The sequence below is a fragment of the Elephas maximus genome, chromosome 8 (assembly GCF_024166365.1).
Source record: "Elephas maximus indicus isolate mEleMax1 chromosome 8, mEleMax1 primary haplotype, whole genome shotgun sequence".
In the NCBI taxonomy this organism is placed as follows: Eukaryota; Metazoa; Chordata; class Mammalia; order Proboscidea; family Elephantidae; genus Elephas; species Elephas maximus.
Window position 1 is genome coordinate 126,076,906 of NC_064826.1, and position 22,118 is coordinate 126,099,023.

The following is a 22,118-nucleotide window of genomic DNA, read 5'->3' on the forward strand; positions in this document are numbered from 1 at the left end:
ATACACCAATGATTTTGTGACTGGGGCAGAAAGGCCCTGGCAGCGTGCTTGTCCATTTCCCACTTTTCCCTCTTGGAACATATGCCGGATAAAATCTTTCTTCTTGCTTTACTGTAACTCTGGTGATTTTACCCTAGGACAAGACAGAACTAGTTCTGCCTTGGTTTTTTAAGTGCTTATTCTGAGAGATGGTAAGAGACCAATAGGCTAAGGAGAAAAACTGTTTCCATGGTCTCAAGTGTAAACCACAAACAGGCTTTTCTGGGTTTAAAGCTTGAAGACATGAGAAAGGCAAGCATGTATTCTATTACACATTTTAATAAACATGAAAAAAAAAAACCCTTGGCAATTATGAACATGTTATTTGTATACTTGCAAATGCAACAAATTTCGTGTTTTGAAAATTTTATCTTGAGACTAATTTTAAAGATAGTTTATTCTAGAAGACTGAAAAGTCACATACACATAGTAGGGATTCTCCCTGTGATTAACACTCTGGGCTGTCATAACAATGAGGCCCCATGACCACATCTACATTGTAAAGAGAGCACTGAGAAGCAACAGCAGGATAGTGGTCACCTGGGTCTTTGATGCTCAAAGCTTCTGCTAAGTGCACCAGATGAATGTACAGTGGTCACTTGTTTCCATATAGCCAGATGGTTCTCACTCGCTCACCACCAACTACACAAGTGCTGACTCCCAAGTATTCAAAGAAAGACTGCAGGTGACCCTTTATTTCTGGTCCCTTTACCAAACCTCTATGTCGCTTAGGATGTTACTTATAATATTCTGCATTCCAAGCATATGCAGCTAAACGCCACTTGCTAATTTTTACTTAACTAAACTTAAAAATAGATAAAATACTTAAATTCTCATAATAAAACCTTAGTTTTCATATTTGTTGAAACATTTTACAGTTACTCAAGCATGAGAAGTGGAAATGTGTGTGCTTATCTCTAAGTGAATTTATTCTCCAGAAGAAAAAGCAGACCTAAAGCATCACATTATACTGGAACATTTTAAACATGTTGGCATGTTCTCGTCTTCTAAACTTCAGTGAAAGCTGGCTGTACAAACCATTTGATCAGCATCTGTCCCAATTAAACAAACACGGTATCTGATGTATCAGAAAAGCCAGAAGCAGAGTTACTTCATTTCTTTCTGTTGCCTCCAGATGCTAGCATAGTGACAACTCGCATAAATATATTTAACGTATCCATGTAGATTCCCATCATCCTAGAAAAGAAAACCATGCCCATTATACATGAAGCAATTCTAATAAAGATGATAAACTATTTCTTAATCTAGAAAAGAAGAAAAAACAATACTCGTTATGTGTTACAGATATATAAATGGAAATTAAAAATAAGACGCTCAATTGCCCCAAACTGCAATATAGTCCAGGCTTCCCTTCTGGCAGACCAATCTTCTAAGTGTCAGAGGGATGAGTTTTAAATCCTAACTCTATCCTCTGACAATGAAATAATCAAAACAAAACCAAAGAAACACTTTTATAAAAACCTGTTAGTCGTAAGTCTGGCATTTTTAAATATAAAATATCTCCTGCCCCCCAAAGAAAACTGCTACAAATCTTTAAGCTTTACAACTTTTTTTTTAAACCATTACATTAAATTTTATTTTCAGAAGAAGGAAAACAAATCACTTGTAAAAAATGTGATAGACACCATGAAACTCAAGACATATTTAAATAAAATAACCTACATTGACAGAGTCCAAGAAAGGAAAAGCAGTATCACTTCATAGCACTTGATGTCAGCAAAAGCTGAATATTCATTCCCAAGATGGAATCTTTATACTCCCAAGTTTAACTGACAAACCACTGCACCATAAGGCCAGTTAACAAAAACAGGTAAGATACTCTGAACTAACTGCATAGGTATTACACTTAGTTGCAACATAATCAAAAGTTTTCTGGATACATAGTTTACTAGAGAACAGACCAAACTGAAACAGGAATGGTAAAATTCCACAAACTCATAAAACAGGTCAAAATAACACAAATACCTTACTTAAGAGTGAGGACATTAAATACTCACGAATTGATGGGATCGTATTTTTGAACTCCATACGTTGGTACTATTTCTGCACGCTTGATTACTTTCTGGGTGTCATATAGAAGGAACATGCTGAAAAGAACCAACCCACCATACACTGCTACTGAGTACAGAGTGGCACCGGCTACAGTCGTTGGGGGAAGAAACATGGATCCTGGAATCAAAATATAGAAAACTAAGATTTTTTTCAAAAAAGGGCTTTCCTATAACTGGATTAATAACTTCCATTATTTACAAAAATATGTATATTTGGTTAATGTGCAACCAAGAAAACATGTCACTTAGTACATGCATTAACATCATATACATCCGTGCAAAGCCACGCTATTCCTCCCTCCAGGGGCTACGTGGGAGGCTCCTGCGTCAGAGCAGTTCTCACGTGCTCCAGGCCACTACCCTGTTTGAGATATATTTGGAAAAACCATTAATGATGGTTACCGTGTTGCCAAGATTTTTACATGATGGAAAATAATAAAATCCAGTGAAACTGGCATACATCTTGGAAACAATCTTAAAAAATGGCTCTTAATAAATTCCCTTCATTAGGATAACTGAGTACTTTAAATGATTTCAGGACATCACAAACTCAGCTTACCCAGTGAGGACACGAAGACGAGACCGAGGCCCACTCCCAGGGGTGCGCCCATGTTCAGGAATTTCTCACTGGGAGCACACATGGCCACCGTGGAGAGGCCCCCGACGATGCCGGCTGTGTACCAGGCAGCTCTGATGAGCAGAGGTCCCCCTAGGATGGCCAGGGGAGCCACCACTGCCCCCATCACACCTAGAGAAAGGGGCAGTGCTCAGTAAGTATTTCCTGAATGAGAACCCAAGGGAAAAGGCTACTTCTAACTGACGTGCCATCTTAACATACCTTTTTGTTAGACAATATGATTACCCAGTTTTTCTTTATTAAAAAATAAACCAAGTCGATTACCGAGCTTTTCTTTATAAAAAATACTACCCCCAAATTCCACAACCCAAACCTGTAGCTATCCAAATTCTATATCACAATATTCACACCATTTTCAGTCACGACTGAAAAGCACAAATACTAATCTTTAATTTTAGTAACTTGTGCCAAATACAGTTCATTATTTGTATCTCAGCCTACCTTCAGATTTATACATATAAGAACTGATAAAAATGCTTAAAATGAGTAATTCAAGGTCAAACCTATTGCTGCCAAACGGAAATAAAGTAAAATTAGAGAAACAGTACATGACACTAATCTTAAACTATAGGAACTTCAAAAGACACTCACTACTGTTACTTTAAGTAACAGAGAAGGTTATCATAGTTTGTAAAAAGTAATTTTAATTGTCAGATATTTATAAATATCTTCATAAAAATTACAGTGAAAAGGTCTCAATAATGAGCAAAGGTGAACAGAATTCCTTAACTAAAAAAAAAAAATTTAGATAACATTACCTCAGTGGTGAGTTTATCAAGATCCCCTTTTCCTAGACATTAAGTGTGCATAGTTTAACTTATTGAATAGGAGTAGAGCTGCTCTCGTACTGAAGTTCAACACCACTGGGCCTCTTTTGCAAGAGTAACATTTGTACGTCAAGTAATAAGGTTTAGTATAGTTGAAGATAGGTAATTTAAAAAGTGTTTTTTTGCTCTAGGAAACAAACTGGTAACATTTTGTTTTGTATGCCCTTCTAGTAACAGTCCTATCCATTTTGTAACTGACATAAAAAAATTTTAACAAATCTTTTAAGTAGATTATTCAAAGAATTTTTATTATAATTTCTGCTAAAAATCTTAAATGTCCAAGACATCTGCTGCTCAAGAACAATTCAATTACAAAACTAACCGAGATACCTCAACATCACTATTACGAGAGAAAACTGTATTCATACTGTGCAAGAAAAGAGCTACCGGGGCAGTTCTGAGGCTGCTCACAGGGGTCTGCTTACAAGGTTAGTCCCTGGCTGGCGTCTGAGAACTTGGTGTTGAACCGTTCCCTAACCACTGAGGACAGCTGGATGCGCCCTGACTACTTGTCCAAACAATGTGATTTATGCCAAACACCTACTTTCCTTCTGGGATTCTGAATTCTCACAGTTGCTAGGCAGAGGATGCCTATGTGACCAGCTATCAATAAACCTTGGGCCCTAGTCTCTAATGAGCTTCCCTGGGCAGAAACACGCACTTTTTGCTGCTGGAGAGAGGCGCACATTTGGTGTGTCCCCTCATGGGAGAGCCAGCATTAGCAGCCTGTGCATGGATTTCTCTGACTCTGCCTGCGTGTTTGTCCCTTTGACCCTGTTGTACAGCCTCTTGGCGGAGTACAACCATATGCTAAGTCCTCTGACTCCTAGAAAATCACTGAATGTGTGGGTGGTCTCAGGGATTCCCCCCCGCCCATAACATGACTCATTAATACCAGGTTAAGAGTTTTATAAGCAAGCCAGGAAGAAAAGTTTACTTTAAACTTGAATTAAAACCACGCAGCTATTTTAATTCAATCCAAGAAGTAACTGAGTGTGTCCTACTTGAGAGAGAGAGGAAAAGACACTGAACCTCTTTCCTTAAGGAACCCACTGTCTAAAATGGGAAATAGGTGGAGGACTGTATTTACTGGCCAAGGCACCACAACCCACTGCATTAGAAACGATAACGTAAAGTGTGCAAAACTCAGATGGCAAAGGTTTTGGCATTTCAACTAAAGGATTTATACTTAAAAACAAAAACAAAAACAGTACACTGTACCCTTGAACCCCTGCACTGAACACTAATGACCAACGGCCAGAAGAGTTGTGGGAAAACATCAAGGACATCACACATGAAGAAAGTAAAAGGTCATTCAAAAGAAAGGAAAAAAGAAAAAGACCAAAGCGGGTGTCAGAAGAGACTCTGAAACTTGCTTTCAGGCACACAGTAGCTAAAGGAAACAGAAGAAATGTGAAGTAAGAGAACTGAAGATTTCAGTATTATGATGAAATAAACAAAGACCTAGAGTTAGAAACCAACAAAGAAAAACACAATCAGCATTTCTCAAGCTGAAAGAACTAAAGAAAAAATTCAACCTTTGAGTTATAATACTGAAGGATTCTATGGGCAAAAAATTGAATGACACAAGAAGCATGAAAAGATGGAAGGAATATACAGAGTTACTGTACCAAAAAGAATTGGTTAACATTCAACCATTTCAGGAGGTAGCATATGATCAAGAATCCCTGGCAATGAAGGAAGAAGTCCAAGCTGCACTGAAGGCATTTGTGAAAAACAAGGCCTCAGGAACTGACAGAATACCAGTGGAGCTGCTGGAAGAGCTTACCTGTCATATAGCTAACAAACGTGAAAGGCAGCTACGTGGCCAACTGAGTGGAGGAGATCCAGATTCATGCCCATTTCAAAGAAAGGCAACCAAATGGAATGAGGAAATTACTGAATATCATTAATTTCGCAAGCTAGCAAAGTTCTTCTGAAGATAACTCAAAAACAGCCACAGCCATACATTGACAGGGAACTGCTAGAAATTCAAGCCGGATTCAGACTAGTATGTTGGGATGTCATGACTGATATCAGATGGATCTTGGCTAAAAGCAGAGAAAACCAGAAAGATGTTTACCTGTGTTTCGTTGACTTTGCGAAGGCATTTGACTGTGTGTGGATCGTAACAAATTATGAACAGCATTACAAAAAAATGGGAATTCCAGTTTAATTGTGCCCATATGGAACCTATACACTGATAAAGAGGCGTCGTTTGAACGGAACAAGGGAATACTGCCTGGTTCCAAACTGGAAAAAAGTGTGCGTCAGGGCTGTATCCTTCCACTTATTCAATCTGCATGCTGAGCAAATAATCTGAGAAACTAGATTACATGAAGGAGAATGTGGCATCAAGATTGGGGAAGGCTCATTAACAAACTGATATGCAGATGACATAACCCTGCTTACTCAAACTGAAGATGACTTGAAGCAGTTACTGATGAAGGTCAAAGTCTACAGCCTTCAGTACAGATTACACCTGAAACTGAAAATCCTCATAACTGGACAGATAAACAACATCATGATGAATGGAGGAAAAAAACTGAAGTTGTCAAGGTTATCATTCTACTTGGATCAACAGTGTACGTGGAAGCAGCACTGGGGAAATTAAACAACATATTGCATTAGGCAAATCTGCTACAAAAGACTTCAAGGTTTTAAAAAGCAAAGACATCACTTTGATGACTAGGTACACCTGACCCAAGCCATGGTCTTTTCAATCACCTCATATGCATGAGAAAGCTGGACAATGAATAAGGAAGACTGAAGAATTGATTCACGTGAATTATGGTGCCGGCAAAGAATGCTGAAAATACTATGGACTGCCAGAAGAACAAACAAATTGGTCTTAAAAGAAATACAACCAGAATGATCCTTAGAAGCGAACTCATAAAACTTCAGCTTCTTTACTTTGGACGTGTCATCAGAAAAAAAACAATTGCCAGAAAGGGACATCATGGTTGGTAAAGATGAGGGTCAGCGAAAATGAGAGAAACCCTCAGTGACATGGATTGACACAACAGCCACACAATGATGGACTCAAACATACCAATGATCATGAAGACAGTATAGGATCAGACAAGGTTTCGTTCTGTTATGCATAAGAGGTTGCCATGAGTTGGAGCAATTAATAACAATTCCTTTGCATCCTTAAGTTTTTAACTAACAAAATTAGTATTTCTTAGCACTAAGGCTAAAGAGATGCCACAATTAGACTGACATAAATCTTCGGATAAAAATTAAGTAGGTTTTTTTTTAAATACAACTTTTAAAATTTGAATCATTTAACTTGTAGTTATAGGTACATTATTTGAATGTAAAGTATGATTTCTTCTCATAGCTGATGTGGATACCAACATTCCGGTCCATGGCAGGTAATATTTTATTTTTTGGAAATGTTTATATATCTATATCTATATATTTACATGGTGTAAAGAAAGGAAAAAAAAAAGTATTATATACTACTATGGTATGTGGTTATCCCAAAATTTAATTTCACTTTTAATATTCGCAGCACTGGGAGCTGCCCCACAGGGTTTCCAAGGAGCAGCCGGGGATTTGAATTGCTGACCTTTTGGTTAGCAGCCTGAGCTCTTAACCACTGCACCTTCGAGCTCCCTTTTGAATTTTACAGTGTATGCGTATGAAAGTAGAAGCATTTTGAATATATATATATATATGATACTGGAAGAGTTCTGTCCCGTGTAACTCTGTGGAAAGAACATCTATGCTTGAACAATCTAGGACCTAATGGAACAGAGACTGGGAAACCACTGTTGGGAACTTCTGATATTTCATATTTACCAAAACAAAGGCAGCACATAAAGGATATAAATGACTTATTTCACACCAGAAATTTGTCTTAGCAGGTGCCAAAATATTAATTTCCATTCACTAACCCTAACCCTTGTTAGAAACATCTCTCTCCCCAGAAGTTTCAGAGAAATGGTGACAAAATCTGTGCTGTTTCGTTATAGAGAACATGCACACAAGAAACATTTTTGTTTTTTCTTGGGTCTGACTGGCTCTTCACCTACCCCAAAGAAAGGATATATTGGAATACTTGATATAGAAACATTTTGTCTAAAATATTTATGTTTCCACAGTTAAGGGAAACATACACCTGCGAGGATACTAAAACTGCACTCAGGGTGAGAGCTTTAGCCCTGCCCAGGGTAACTCTGACCCAGCTGCGGCCCTGCCAACTCTCCTTCAGACAGACGGGCATTTACAGGACCTTTCTGACTGTGCTTTCTTTTCCCCAATGCTCCACTGCAAAACCTTCTCCTATTCTTTCATGTCTCACCTCCACCCCTCTCATTCTTTTCTCCACACTCAGGGGTTTTTATTTTTTCTAAAGACACCCAACAAAAACAACTCTCAAGTGATGTATATCAGATCTAAAATCCTCCCGTTAGACAAAATACATAAAAGTAAACCTTTGCATATACTACAATGTTATAAGGGGCAGTTTTGGGGATGTCCATGATGTTATTTCAGAATCACGAACTTTTCAGACCAGAGGTCTGGCAATAATGCAATCAGTGACTATTGAAAAAAATTACGTTTTCCAAACATGAGGTTTAATTAAATGATGTATATGTCATTTTTGACTGTAAAGACCCACCAAAAAGAGCAATATACCAGGTTGTGTTTAATAACAATTTAAAATTAGAACATACCAGAATGTAGCAGCCAAGCAAGATGCTTTGGGCCTGGGCTCTGGTGATATGGTATTGAGTGTACCAGCATTCCAGCTCCAATCATGGCTGCAAAGGTTGCACCGATTGTCTGAAAGACACGTATTAGTATGAAAAACCTGATACTCATACAACAAAAAAATAGAAACCGAGACATTCCAATACAACTAAGTTACTTTTAATTAACCAGTTTTTTTTTTTTTTCATGCCCTATTACCAGCTTTCCTGTCCCCTGCTGCCTTCTAGTCCTTGCCCCTGGGCTGGAGTGCCCTTTTAGTCTCGTTTTGTTTTATGGGCCTGTCGGATCTTTGGATGAGGGGTGAACTTCAGGAGTGACTTCATTACTGAGCTAAAAGGCTGTCTGGGGGCTATACTCTCGGGGTTTCTCCAGTATCTATCGGGCCAGTAAGTCCAGACTTTTTTTGTGATTTAGAATTTTGTTCCCCATTTTTCTCCAGCGGTATCTGGGACCCTCTATCGTGATCCCTGCCAGAGAAGTCACTAGTGGTAGCCGGGTACCATCTAGTTGTACTGGACTCAGCCGGGTGGAGGCTGTGGTAGTTGTGATCCATTAATCCTTTGGACTAATCTTTCCCTTGTGTCTTTGGTTTTCTTCATTCTCCCTTGCTCCCGAATGGGTGAAATCAGTGGAGTATCTCAGGTGGCCATTCATAGGCTTTTAACACCCCAGGTGTTACTCACCAAAGCAGAATGCAGAACATTTTCTTTGTGTTATGCCAATTGAGCTAGACAGTCCCCACAGCCCTCAGCTCAGTAATTCAGTCTGGTAGGGAATATGGACATGTCTATGGAGCTTCTGTGACCTTGCCTTGTACCAGTTGTGCTGGCTTCCTCAGTACTGCATACTATCTTACCCTTTACCAAAGTTACCACTTACCTATTGTCTACTTAGTTGTTTTCCATCCCTACCCCTCCCCTCCTTCGTAACATCAAAGACGTGTTTCTTTTTGTGTGAACTGTTTCATGAATTTTTATAGTGGTCTCATACAGTATTTGTCCTTTCGTGATTGCCTTATCTCACTTAGTATGATGCCCTCCAGATTCATCCATGTTGTGAGATACTTTGCAGATTGTAGTACTCCATTGTGTGTTATGTACCATAGTTTGTTTATCCATTCATGTTGATGGACATCTAGGTCGTTTCCATCTTTTTGCTATTGTGAACTCTGCTGCAATGAACATGGGTGTATGTATGTCTATTTGTGTGACGACTCTTATTTTTCTAGGATATATCCCTAGGAGTGGGATTGCTGGATCATACGGTTATCTCTATATCTAGCTTTCTAAAAAAGGAATCGACGGAATTGACTCGACGGCACTGGGGGTGGGTTAAAAAAGTGCCATATTGTTCCTCAAAATGGTTATATCATTCCATCCCCACCTCTCCCCTCCCACCAGCAGTGCATAAGAGTTACAACCTCACCACAGCCTTTCCAACATTTATTGTTTTTTTGATTTGTGCCAGTAACACCAGGGTGAGATGGTATCTCATTGTGGTTTTAATTTGCATTTCTCTAACAGCTAGTGGGAAACCCTGGTGACTTAGTGGTTAGGAGCTATGCCTGCTAACCAGAAGGCTGGCAGTTCAAATCCACCAGGCGCTCCTTGGAAACCCTATGGGGCAGTTCTACTCTGTCAGGTTCATTATGAGTTGGAATTGACTCGATGGCAACGGGTTTTAATGGCTAGTGATCTCGAGCATTTCCTCATGTGTCTGTCGGCCGCCTGAATGTCTTTGGTGAAGTGTCTGTTCATTTCCTTTGCCAACTTTTTAACTGGGTTATTTGTTTTTTTGTTGTAGAGATGGTACATATTCCTTTAGATTTGAGAGATTAGACCTTTGTCGGATTTGTAACAGCCAAAAATTTTTTCTCAGCCTGTAGATTCTCTTATTCTTTTGAAGTCTTCTGATGAGCATAAGTGTAATAAACCAGTTTTTAAAAAGGTGAAGGATAATGAATTGAATCCTATTATCTTTCTGTTACAGTAAGTCCCCAGGTTATGAACGTCTGGCTTACTGACAACTTGTTACTTGCCCTTTGCTGTTTTTAGATGCTTTTGATTCTGACTCGTAGTGACCCTATACATAACAGAACAAAACACTGCCTGTTCCTGCACCATTCTCAGTTGTTGTTAGGCTTGAGTCTATTGTTGCAGCCACTGTGTCAATCCATCTTGTTGATGGTCTTCCTCTTTTTCACTGACTCTCTACTTTACCAAGCATGATGTTCTTCTCCAGGGACTGGTCCCTCCTGATAACATTTCTAAAGTATGTGAAATGACGTCTTGCCATCCTCGCTTCTAAGGAGCATTCTGATTGCTTACTTCTTCCTAGATAGATTTGTTCATTCTTCAGGTAGTCCACAGTGTATTCAACATTCTTTGCAACACCGTAACTCAAAGGCAACAATTCTTCTTTGGTCTTCCTTATTTACTGTCCAGCTTTCACATGTACATGAGGTGACTGAAAATACCATGGGTTGGGTCAGGTACATCTTAGTCCTCAAAGTGACATCTCTGCTTTTTAACTTGCCCTTTATTGTTATGTAAATATGCCCTCACTCTGAAATGACTGAACCAACCCCTACTACAACAAATTTATCATCACATTCATCTTCACTTTCTGCATGAGCGGCTTCTAAATTGCTGAAAAGGCTTCGAGCCTTTTCTCGCATGTACCTGTTCTGACTTATCCACAAATTCACCTTGAAGACACTGTTAAAGACTGATGTTGTTCATAACCCAGGAACTGCCTGTATGTTAAAGGCCTTGAGTTTATTCTGAATTTGAGGTTTTGGCTAAGTAGGCATGAGCGCTCCTTGCTGCCATATAAAAAGTTTTTCAGGCAATTTTAAGTGTGTGAGTTGAGCTTGGACTGACACCATCAACTTTTAAAGTCTTCATTCTCGTCAGACAGAGGTGTAATAAAACCCCTTTAAAAATCCAAGGATAACTATTTTTAATTAAAATACATATTTCAGTATATCACAAACAGAATTTTCTTGAAAATCAGTCAGGGTCTACTAATTAGAAAAACTATGTATGTGTAGAGAGAAAGAGAAGGGGCTCTGGTGGTGCAATGGTTAAGTGCTCGCGTGCTAACCGAAAGGTTGGTGGTTTGAACCCCCCAGTGGGAGAAGGACCTGGTGACCTGCTTCTGTAAAGCTCACAGCCTAGCAAACCCTATGGGGCAATTCTACTCTGTCCTATAAAGTCACTATGAGTTGGACTGACTTCGACGGCACACAACCAGTGTGTGTGTACTCATGCATAGTGCCTTAAGCTCCTTATCTGCTAAGTGAGAATCTGAAAAATAAAAGGTAAATATCACTCACATCACATACTTCTTGTCTCTTCAAAGTTAGTTCTTAAAACTCAAACATAAATCATAATTTTGCTGTTCCGATTATCTTCAGTGGCTTCCCACTGCTTACGTACGCTCCTCAGCTTGGTAACCAAACCTTCCCTTCTAACTGTGTCCTCTTCATACTCCACGGCTTAAACACAAACTTTATCCTAGCAGGATTGTAAGTCACTTTTAGGGTTTCCTACTTCCTCTGCTTTGCTCAAACTGTTTTGTAAACTTGGGGCTGTCCTTTTCCTCTCCTAGAATAAAAAATACCTGCCTTCAATGACCCTAAAGAAATAAAGGTCTCCTTCATGCCATCTTCCCCAGTAATCTGACACGTACTTTCCACTTTCACTGCATGTCCTTTGCCCCTTACTCTAGTTCAAACTCTCTTCTACCATATAGTAGAAAAGCAGATGTCACATCTGAAATCATTTTTGGTACCTGGCTAAATAAGTGCTCAAGAAATACTTCAACAGGCTCCAGACGTTCAGGACTAACAATGGCAGCACTGCTCTACTCTTAAAATGCAGAAGACTTGGGTTTTGAGGCAGATACTTCCCACTGACCTCTGAGATGTTCTTCCATTTGCTTTATCTTCAGTAAATTGCTATGAAATAGTGGCTGTTTGCTATTTGTAGCTACAAGACAAGTAGAATGTCCCTGTAACTTTGATTGCCAATCCCTTTGACACTATTAAAATATGTATTAAACAAAGAATAACACGACTTACCTCCAAGTGTACTTCCTATTTTGTCTCAGATGCACTAATAATTCATATATTATTCTAACAAAAAGTTTCTCAATATATTAATGTATTCCTTCCATTTAATCCCCAGGCCCTCAATGTTCTTTGTTTCACCTTTGGAACTGCAAATGGAAAAAAAAAAAAACAAGCTGACTTACCACCCAGGAGCCTCTCATCATGAAGCTCATGAGAACAGGGGATCTGGTCACTGCCAAGGCAGACAAAGCTGTTAAGCCAATACTTCCTGCTAAGTACATGTAGGTAGAGTGAATTCTGTCCTTCACATACTGAGGCCAAATTCTGTAAGAAACATGACATGATTAAGTAATAGGACATGCATTCTGGCTGAATCGTTTACTGGTTGAGCAACCATGGGATAAATCGCTTTACTGCTCTGAATCTCATTCATCTTATTTATCGTGGAACTAATAACGCATACCTTGGGGTTACTATAAAAGTGCAATGGGATAAAGCATATAAACATTTGGCAAATATAAAAAGCAACACACTGTTTAAGCATATGTAACCTTGATAAAAAAGACTTTTATTTAGGTTTGAATAAACATATCCCAAAAAAGCAAGGAAAAATTCTGTATTTATTCATGCACATTTCTACACAGTTAAGATTACCAAAACCAAACCCAGTGCCATCGAGTCGATTCCAACTCATAGCAACCCTACAGGACAGAGTAGAACTGCCCCATAGAGTTTCCAAGGAGCGCCTGGCGGATTCAAACTGCCGACCGTTTCGTTGGCAGCCGTAGCACTTAACCACTACGGCACCAGGGTTTCCACAGTTAAGATCAGACACAAAATATTCCACAAATGGCTGAAGATAAGGATAAGGCAAAAACTGGAACCTTTAAGGCGTGACTTATTTGGAAACAATGTACTTACACAGCCTTTTCAATAGCTCCAATCTCATTAGACATTCCCAAGCCATAGTAGCACAAGGCTCCAAGACCAACAACAGCCCCTCCAGCAACAAACCACCTTCCCATCTGATCAACTGCAGAACATAGGAGGAAATATCAGTTAATGTCTTGACTAAGTTCATGTGCTGATGGTAAGCCTTTGACAACATTTACATGAGGGGAATCAAACTACATACTGTATTTCTTAATAACAGCCACGATTAGTACATATGGGGATATAGAAACACCCTTAAAATTAGAGATCTGCTAAAACAGGACAGCCCTGAAACAAAAGGTAATCAGTGCAAAAAAGGATCAGAGTGAACTGATGAACCGTCAATGTCACCCCAACAAGAGATGCGTGGGGGCAGGGCACGTGTAGATGCGGACATGTCTGTGGCAGAGCTCACGGTATTAGTAAGAAGATGGGCTATGCTACCATGAAAAAGCTGAGAAAGATGAGAAGGGGAACCAAAGAAGAAAAAGGTAATTAGTGTTTATGCAGCAGAATCATGGGAGAAGGCGTTCTTGTTTTAGAGTACTGACAAAGAGACATTTAACTTGTTATCAACTTTGACTCAATGGAAGTATTCAGAAAGAGCATCTTAATCCCTTCAGTCTTAATCTGTTCACTAAGGATGTTATACTATCATCACGTAAGTCACGTAATTTGGTCTCTAGGGTCAACTAACTAATCAGAAGGAAATGCCCTGAGGGACACTCTTTCCCTCTGGAATACAGTGATATTTTGCAAGCTTAAGGAGCAGTGGTGTTCTTTGATTAGTTTTGTGGAGGCTGTAAAACTCTAGCTTCTGAACTTGAAAAGCTGAAATCCCAACTGTGAGCCAAATTGATTTCATTAATGCATTGACTCCTAAAATGTACTATATGGACGGCTAGTGAGAAGCCCCTTCTCAGGTGTTTACTAAGAGTTATGTTTTGGTGATCTACTCTTGATCCAAAACATATACAAAAAATACGTTCTTCAACGAAGATTCTATACAGCTTTAAATGAACTTTCTCGTGTTATAATGATCAAAGTATAACTTTCACTGGAAGAAAAAATGACTGGGAACCACTGAACCAAGTGTAAAGAACCAATGTTTTATGAGCCATCAGATCCCGGACAGTGATGAGAATTACGATCTTTCTTCCCAGAAAATACATATACACACAGGTTTGTAAATACTTTTAAGAGACTGTTCATGGACTCTTAAAGACTGCTACCTACTTTTAAATATTTTTTCCATTGATGGTTCCAGCGCTGCCTCTTTGAGTTCTTGGACAGTTTTCCCACGCCGGATCCCAAATCTTGTCTTGGTGGCATATTCCTGAGATACATGCAAAGACACATGCCACCCATGTCAAAATACAATGTTAAGAAGATTTTTTTACACTAGAAAACTATATTTAAAGAAATCTGGTACTTTCTAGACATGTAATTTTACTAAAGAAGTACATTGGCCAATCTAAAAAACGAAACGTAGACCTTATCTGTGCTCTGCCCACCATGTCTGTCGGTTTGTCATACTGTGGTGGTTTACATGTTGCTGCGATACTGGATGCTTTGCCACTGGTATTTCAAATACCAGCAGGGTCACCCTTGGTGGACAGGTTTCAGCTGAGCTTCAGACTAAGACAGACTAGGAAAAAGGACCTCGCAATCTACTTCTGAAAACACTGACCAACGAAAACCTTATAAATAGCAGCGGAACACTATCGGACATAGTGCTGGAAGATGAGCCCCTCAGGTTGGAAGGCACTCAAAATACGACTGGCAAAGAGCTGCCACCTCAAAGTAGGGTCGACCTTAACGACGTGAATGGAGTCTAGCTTTCAGGATCTTCATTTGCTGATGTGGCATGACTCAAAATGAGAAGAACAGCTGCAAACATCCATTAACATTCTGGACATGGAATGGAATAAGTATGAATCTAGGAAAATTGGAAGTTATCAAATGTGAAATGGAAGGCGTAAAGATTGAAATCCTACACATTAATGACCTGAAATGGGCTGGTATTGGCCGTTTTGAATCAATCATATATTCTACTATGTCGGGGATGGCAAATTGAAGAGGATCAAAAAGAACATTTCAGCATCTATCCTGAAGCACAAGGCTGTCAAGGATAGGAGAATATCCATATGCCTACAAGGAAGACCAGTTAATAAAACTATCATTCAAATTTATGCACCAACCACTAAGGCCAAAGGTGAAGAAATTGAAGATTTTTATCAACTTCTGCACTCCAAAATTAATCAAACATGCAACCAAGACGCACTGATAATTACTGGTGATTGGAATGTGAAAACTGGAAAGAAGAAGGATTGGTAGTGGCCTTGGTAAGAGAAAGGGTGCCAGAGATCGCATGATAGAATTTTCCAAGACCAACGACTTCATTACAAATACCTTTTTTCAACAACATAAACGGGGACTATACACAGATAGTCACCAGACAGAATACACAGGAATCAAATCAACTACATCCGTGGAAAGAGATAATGGAAAAGCTCAATATCATCAGTCAGAACAAGGCCAGGGGCCAACTGTGGAACGGACCATCAATTCCTCATATACAAGTTCAAGTTGAAGCTGAAGAAAATTAGAAACGGTTCATAAGAGCCAAAGTACGACCTTGATTATATCCCACCTGAATTTAGAGACCATCTCAAGAACAGATCTGACGCACTGAACATTAATGACCGAAGACTAGACAAGTTGTGGAATGACATCGAGAACACCCTATATGAAGAAAGCACGAGGTCATTAAAAAGACAGGAAAGAAAAAAAAGCCCAAGATGGATGTCAGAGGAGACTCTGAAACTTGCTCTTGAACGTAGAGCAGCTAAAGCAAAAGGAAGAAATGATGACGTGAAAGAGCTGAACAGAAGATTCCAAAGGGCGGCTCGAGAAGACAAAGTATTACAATGAAATGTACAAAGACATGGAAATAGAAAACCATAAGGGGAGAACATACTCAGCATTTCTCAAGCTGAAAGAACTGAAGAAAAAGTTCAAGCCTTGAGATGCAGTATTGAAGGATTCCATGGGGAAAGTATTAAACGATGCAGGTAGCATCAAAAGAAGATGGAAGGAATACACAGTCACTGTACCAAAAAAACCTCATCAACATTCAACCATTTCAGGAGGTAGCATATGATCAAAAACTGATGGTGCTGAAGGAAGAGGGTGAAGATGCACTGAAGGCATCGTTGAAAAACAAGGCTCTAGGAATTGACAGAATACCAGCTAAAATGTTTCAACAAACAGATGCAGCTCTGGAAGCACTCCCTGGTTTATGTCAGAAAATTTGGAAGACAGCTACCAGCCAACCAACTGGAAGAGATCCTTCTTTGTGCCCATTCCAAAGAAAGGTGATCCAACAGAATGCAGAAATTATCGAACAATATCATTAATATCACAGGCAAGTAAAATTTTGCTGAAGATCATTCAAAAGCCGCTGCAGCAGTACACTGACAAGGAACTGCCAGTAATTCAAGCTGGATGCAGAAGAGGATGTAGGAGGGGTATCACTGCTGATGTCAGATGGATCCTGGCTGAAAGCAGAGACTACTACCAGAAAGATGTTGACCTGTGCTTTACTGACTATGCAAAGGCATTCAGCTCTGTGGATCCTAACAAATTATGGGTAACACTGCGAAGTATGGGACTTCCTGAACACTTAATTGTGCTCATAAGGAACTTGTACACAGACCAAGAGGCAGTGTTCAAACAGAACAAGGGGATACTGCATGGTTTAAAGTCAGGGAAGGTGTGTGTCAGGGCTGTATCCTTTCACCATACTTATTCAATCTATATGCTGAGCAAACATAATCCAAGAAGCTGGACTATAATGAAGACCATGGCATCAGAATTGGAGAAAGACTCATTAACAACCTGCAATATGCAGATGATATAACCTTGCTTCCTGAAAGTGAAGATGACTTGAAGTACTTACTGATGACAATTGAACACTACAGAGTTCAGTACGGATTACATTTTAAAATAAAACAAAAATCCTCACAACTGGACCAATAAGCAATATCATGATAAACGGAGAAAAGATTTCATTAAGGATTTCATTTTACTTCGATTCATAATCAATGCCCACAGAAGCAGCAGTCAAGAAATCAAAGGATACATTGCATTGGCCAAATCTGCTGCAAAAGACCTCTTTAGAGTATTAAAAAGCAAAGATGTCACTTTAAGGACTAAAGTGTGCCTGACCCAAGCCAAGGTGTTTTCAATCACCTCATATGCATGTGAAAGCTAGACAATAAGGAAGACAAAAGAACTGATGCCTTTGAATTACAGGCTTGGCAAAATATACCAAAATATACCGAATATACCATGGACTGCCAGAAGAACAAACAAATCTGTTTTGAAAGAAGTACAGCCAGAATGCTCTTTAGAAGTAAGGATGGCAAGACTTTGTCTCACATACTTTGCATATGTTAACAGAAAGGATCAGTCCCTGGAGAAAGACATGATTCGTAAAGGGTCAGTGAAAAAGAAGAAGACCCTCAAGGAAATGGATGGACACAGTGGCTGCGACAACAGGCTTGACCATAACAATGATTGTGAAGATGACACAGGTCTGGGCAGTGTTTTGTTCTGTGATACACAGGGTCACTATGAGTCAGAATCGTCTCGATGGCACCTAACAACCACCTGGGCTCCATCTTAGAGGTAACTTACCAATTCCTTATACACCTAACTTTTTATTTTTCTAAGTTTTATAAACTATAAATTATATATATATATCTAGAGTTATTGTAGTATTTTAAACCTTAACCAAATATCAAGGTAAGACTCCATTAATATTTTTTAAAAATATACTCAGTATTAGTATTAGCTACATTTTGTCATCTAGGAAATGAGTTAAAAAAAAAAAAAAAAGCATTGTTCCTTAACATTGAACCAAGGGAAGTGATGGCTACTACCTTTATTTTAGCTCTTTTTCAACAGTTGACTTAAAAGGGAAAAAGTTGTCTAGCTTCTATATATTCCCCTTATCTACCTCACATTTTAAAATGTATGTTCCTTCTAATTTGAATGCTAAAGACAAATCTATTGTGAAACAAAGGGGGTTTTCCTCTCACCTGATAGATTTTATTTTATCATCTTCTAAAGAGGCTCTAAAATAATATCTTCATTAACTCATTAACATGCTATTGACCAAGTAGTACTAATATGTCTGGTTTTTCTTAGTTTTGACAACAGACCCTGCAATCTCTTTACTGCAATATGTAGCTCTCAATCCTTCACCAATTATCCTAAATTCTCTGAATGAGGAAATTCCAAGAGCTGTAAATAAAGTTATAGGAGCTCTTTCTCTTATGTATGGGATAAGGATGGACCAGAATAATACAAAATTAATGGGGAGAAAGAGCTGATTCAGGACATTATCAAAACTAACTGCTTCAATAAGTCACTAAAAGCAGAGGAATAAGCTTCAGGCTCTGCCCAAAAATGGCCCCCAGGAGTACAAAGAGAGAAAGACAGACAATATAAAAACATTCAGAGTATCTTTACCCTGCTGGGTGTTAGATGCCACTGATTCTTTGTGATGGAATTCTTCAGGAGAGGGGAGGCCTTAGTGAAAGCTGGGTGGAAAGTCCTTGAAGGGAGAATCCGGAGACACACAAACCTTGCGGCCAACATGGTGGCGTACCAGGCTTACACCAAGCAGATCTGAAATGCTGGTTAGAAACACAGACAAATAAAAAGACAAAAGACAAAAACCATTAACTACTTGATGAAAAGGACATACAGAAGACTGAACCACTATCTTTAGTAGAAAAGATGGAAGAAGGTGACCTTTCAAAATTTCAATGACGAATCTTCTGCTTGTCCTTGTAATTCAAGAAGCCCGTTCCAAACAACCCAGTTTGGGATGGAGCCACAAAATTAGGTTTAAATCTCTCTTTGACTAATTACTTATGCACGGCTCTGCTTAAGTTACAAGTCTAACAGTGTGAACGTTGGTATCTTAACACGATTACAAGGCCTGTGATGGCTCTGGCTTAAGATTTATGCCAGCATTCAACTGGAAAATATAAAAGAAGAAATCTTATTTTTTCTGAGCACATGAAAAATGTCATCCAAGGAAGACATGAATAACGCTTCAAGGTCGTACTGCATTATAAAACTAAAATTTTAGACAACAGAAACCAAACATTACAAATTTCAGTTAAACATGCCAAAATACCACTTCCCTTCAAGACAAAATATAAAAATAATCAAAGTAAATTAACCTATTATATTGTTATGTGCCAGAAAGTAGATTCCAACCCATAGCAACTCTATAAGACATGGTAGAACTGCCCCATAGGGTTTCCTAAGCTGTTATCTTTACGGAAGCAGACTATTATCAGGTCTTTTTTCTTGTGGAGACTGGTGGGTTCAAACTGTCAACCTTCTGACTAGCAACCCAGTGCTTAACCATTTCACACCAGAGCTTTCTATATGCTTTTCTACAGCCAAATAAGGGGCATTCAATCTTTCAAAGTAAACTCCATTACCAAGATCCCCTCAAATGAGGATTTGTCAGTAGTGCCCCCCAAAAGAAAAGCATGCTAAAAACTGGGTTATCTTAGCTCCAGGGCAGATTACACCAGATGGCTGGTCGACCAGAATCGGATGAACATCTTCCTGTAATGCTAAGGTGATTAAGTAGAAAAGAAAGGGGTAAGAGTAAGGCAACTTGGGCTACAGGCCCATCTCTACCAATAATTTTTGTGAACTGTGGCCAAGTGACTGTACTCCTGGATTTCACTGTCTCCACCTGTAACTTAAGGGAGCTGAATGAAACAGTGCTAACTCTTCGACTACTTGTTTTGCGTAAACTTGGGATGCATCTTTAAAATGTAGATTCCTGAGTCCTAATGGAACAAATCTGTCTTGGAAGTACAACCAGAATGCTCCTGAGAAGCAAAGATGGCGAGACTGTGTCTCACGTACTTTGGGCATGTTGTCAGGAGAGCTCAGTTCCTGGAGAAGAACATCATGCTTGGTAAAGTAGAGGGTCATGAAAAGGAGGAAGATCCTCAAGATAGATTGACACAGTGACTGCAACAATGGGCTCAAACATAGCAACAACTGTGAGGATGGCGCAGGACTGCTGCGCATCGGGCAGCTATGAGGCAGACTGAATCTGCAGCCCCTACCAACGACAATGGAATGGAGCCCAGGAATATGTACTTTAACTAGTACCCCAAGAACTAAGAACATTTGATTAAAAAACACATGAGGGCCCTTCCAGCTCTACCACTGGATCTGTGAAGGATGTACAACACTGGGCATTTGTCCTCTGCGGAAACACCATGCCCTTCTGGCATCTTCATTCCATTGCACCATCTCAGCGTTATCTCCATCAGTCCCCTGACTGGGGCAGAGGCCCATTCTGACTAGCCTGCACTCAGTCGCACCGAAGACCAGGGTGGGAATCCCCCTTCAGCCACATGCTACAGTAGCCTTGTATGGTTGTTGGACCTCTAGGAGACTCAGGTGCCTAAATTATACAATGGAAAAAATACTGGCTCCGTAAGCATCGATAAGCATAGGCGCCCGGTCTCCTGAGAAAGACCACGAAGCCCACTAGACTCGGACGAGAACCCAGCAGCCAGCCTCTAATCTCCTAACATCAACACAAACACTACAACACACCCCTCTGGGCGCCCCCAGCCTCCAATCTCCTAACGTCAACCCAAACACCACAACACACCCCTCTGGGCGCCCCCAGCCTCCAATCTCCTAACGTCAACCCAAACACTACAACACACCCCTCTGGGCGCCCCCAGCCTCTAATTTCCTAACGTCAACACGAACACTACAACACACCCCTCTGGGCGCCCCCCTTATCTGTCAGAGTGTGGCTGTTCGGTCTGGAAGAGAAAGCCGGCGAAGACCAGCCCCTGCCCGCCTGCCCATCCCCGGGGTCACCACCCCGGTCTGCCGGGTCGCCAACCCCCACCGGGTCGCCTGCAGGATGGCGACCTTGACACGCACCCGGCCGTGACGCAGTTAGCAGAGCCGCCGCCTCCCCTCCTCCCCAGCCTCGCCCAGCGGCCCTACGGGGCCGTCAGTTAAAAGTACGGGGGAAGCCCGGGTCTCGTACTGCCTCAGGTAGCCGTGCCTCAGGTAGCCGTACCTCAGCGCCGAGTCACCGCCTCCGCGCAGTTCCCCTTCCGGGCCGGCGACTTGCGCACGCGCGCACCTCTCCGGTCCTTCGCCTTCCCCTTACTGCACCTGCGCGCACAGTTCCTCTAGCACACTCTGGGACGCAACATCCGCTTAGGAGTCAAAAAAGTGCGGACAGCCAATCGTGAGCAGGCTTCTGACGGAAGAGCGGGTACAGTATGGGTGACGGGTACGGACTGGTGGGGCGGGGCCGGTAGAGGATTGTTGTGGGAAGCGTCACAGTCAGTGTCCATTTTGGGTGTGGGCAGAGAAGTCATCTCCGCCATCTTAGCTCTGGACAGCGGAGCTAGTCTCAACGGTGTTACAAAAATAATTAAAAATTGAAAGAAAGGAGTATTACACTTCAGAGTTATCCCGTGGCCTGTTCTTTTCCGCCTGTCGCCTTTTGGACGTCTCAAAAATTTATTCCAAACGGTGTATGACAGTTTCAGACTGGAGCCAACTGGTCTCTTGGGTCTGACGCCAAAGGTTAAACGGCGAAGTCTAGAAAAGTGTAGGAGTCACGCAAGGAAGGAGAGCGACGGGGCGGGATTTTAGGAGTTTTTTCTTTGCCCTGTGACCTTGCCACAGGACATTGTCGAGCCTCAGTCTATACCTGTAAAATACGG

The 22,118-nt window shown here is 40.4% G+C and overlaps 1 protein-coding gene across 3 annotated transcripts; it reads right to left on the reverse strand.

Moving 5' to 3' along the window:
- Window positions 1–302: 302 nt before the first annotated feature.
- GHITM (growth hormone inducible transmembrane protein) lies at window positions 303–21,568 on the reverse strand. 3 transcript variants are annotated; one of them, XM_049894617.1, is made up of 9 exons: window positions 21,461–21,568; window positions 18,844–19,010; window positions 14,542–14,641; window positions 13,294–13,405; window positions 12,555–12,696; window positions 8,261–8,369; window positions 2,671–2,859; window positions 2,058–2,229; window positions 303–1,236 (listed from the first exon to the last, which is right to left on the reverse strand). In XM_049894617.1, exons 2-9 carry the CDS (start codon window positions 18,970–18,972, stop codon window positions 1,152–1,154), a joined length of 1,038 nt encoding a protein of 345 aa, XP_049750574.1. In that variant the 5' UTR covers window positions 18,973–19,010; window positions 21,461–21,568; the 3' UTR covers window positions 303–1,151. The 3 variants fall into 3 exon arrangements, with proteins under 3 accessions (XP_049750574.1, XP_049750576.1, XP_049750575.1); XM_049894619.1 differs by having other exon boundaries at window positions 21,428–21,558; XM_049894618.1 differs by lacking the exon at window positions 21,461–21,568 and adding an exon at window positions 21,319–21,421.
- Between the last annotated feature and the right edge of the window lie 550 nt (window positions 21,569–22,118).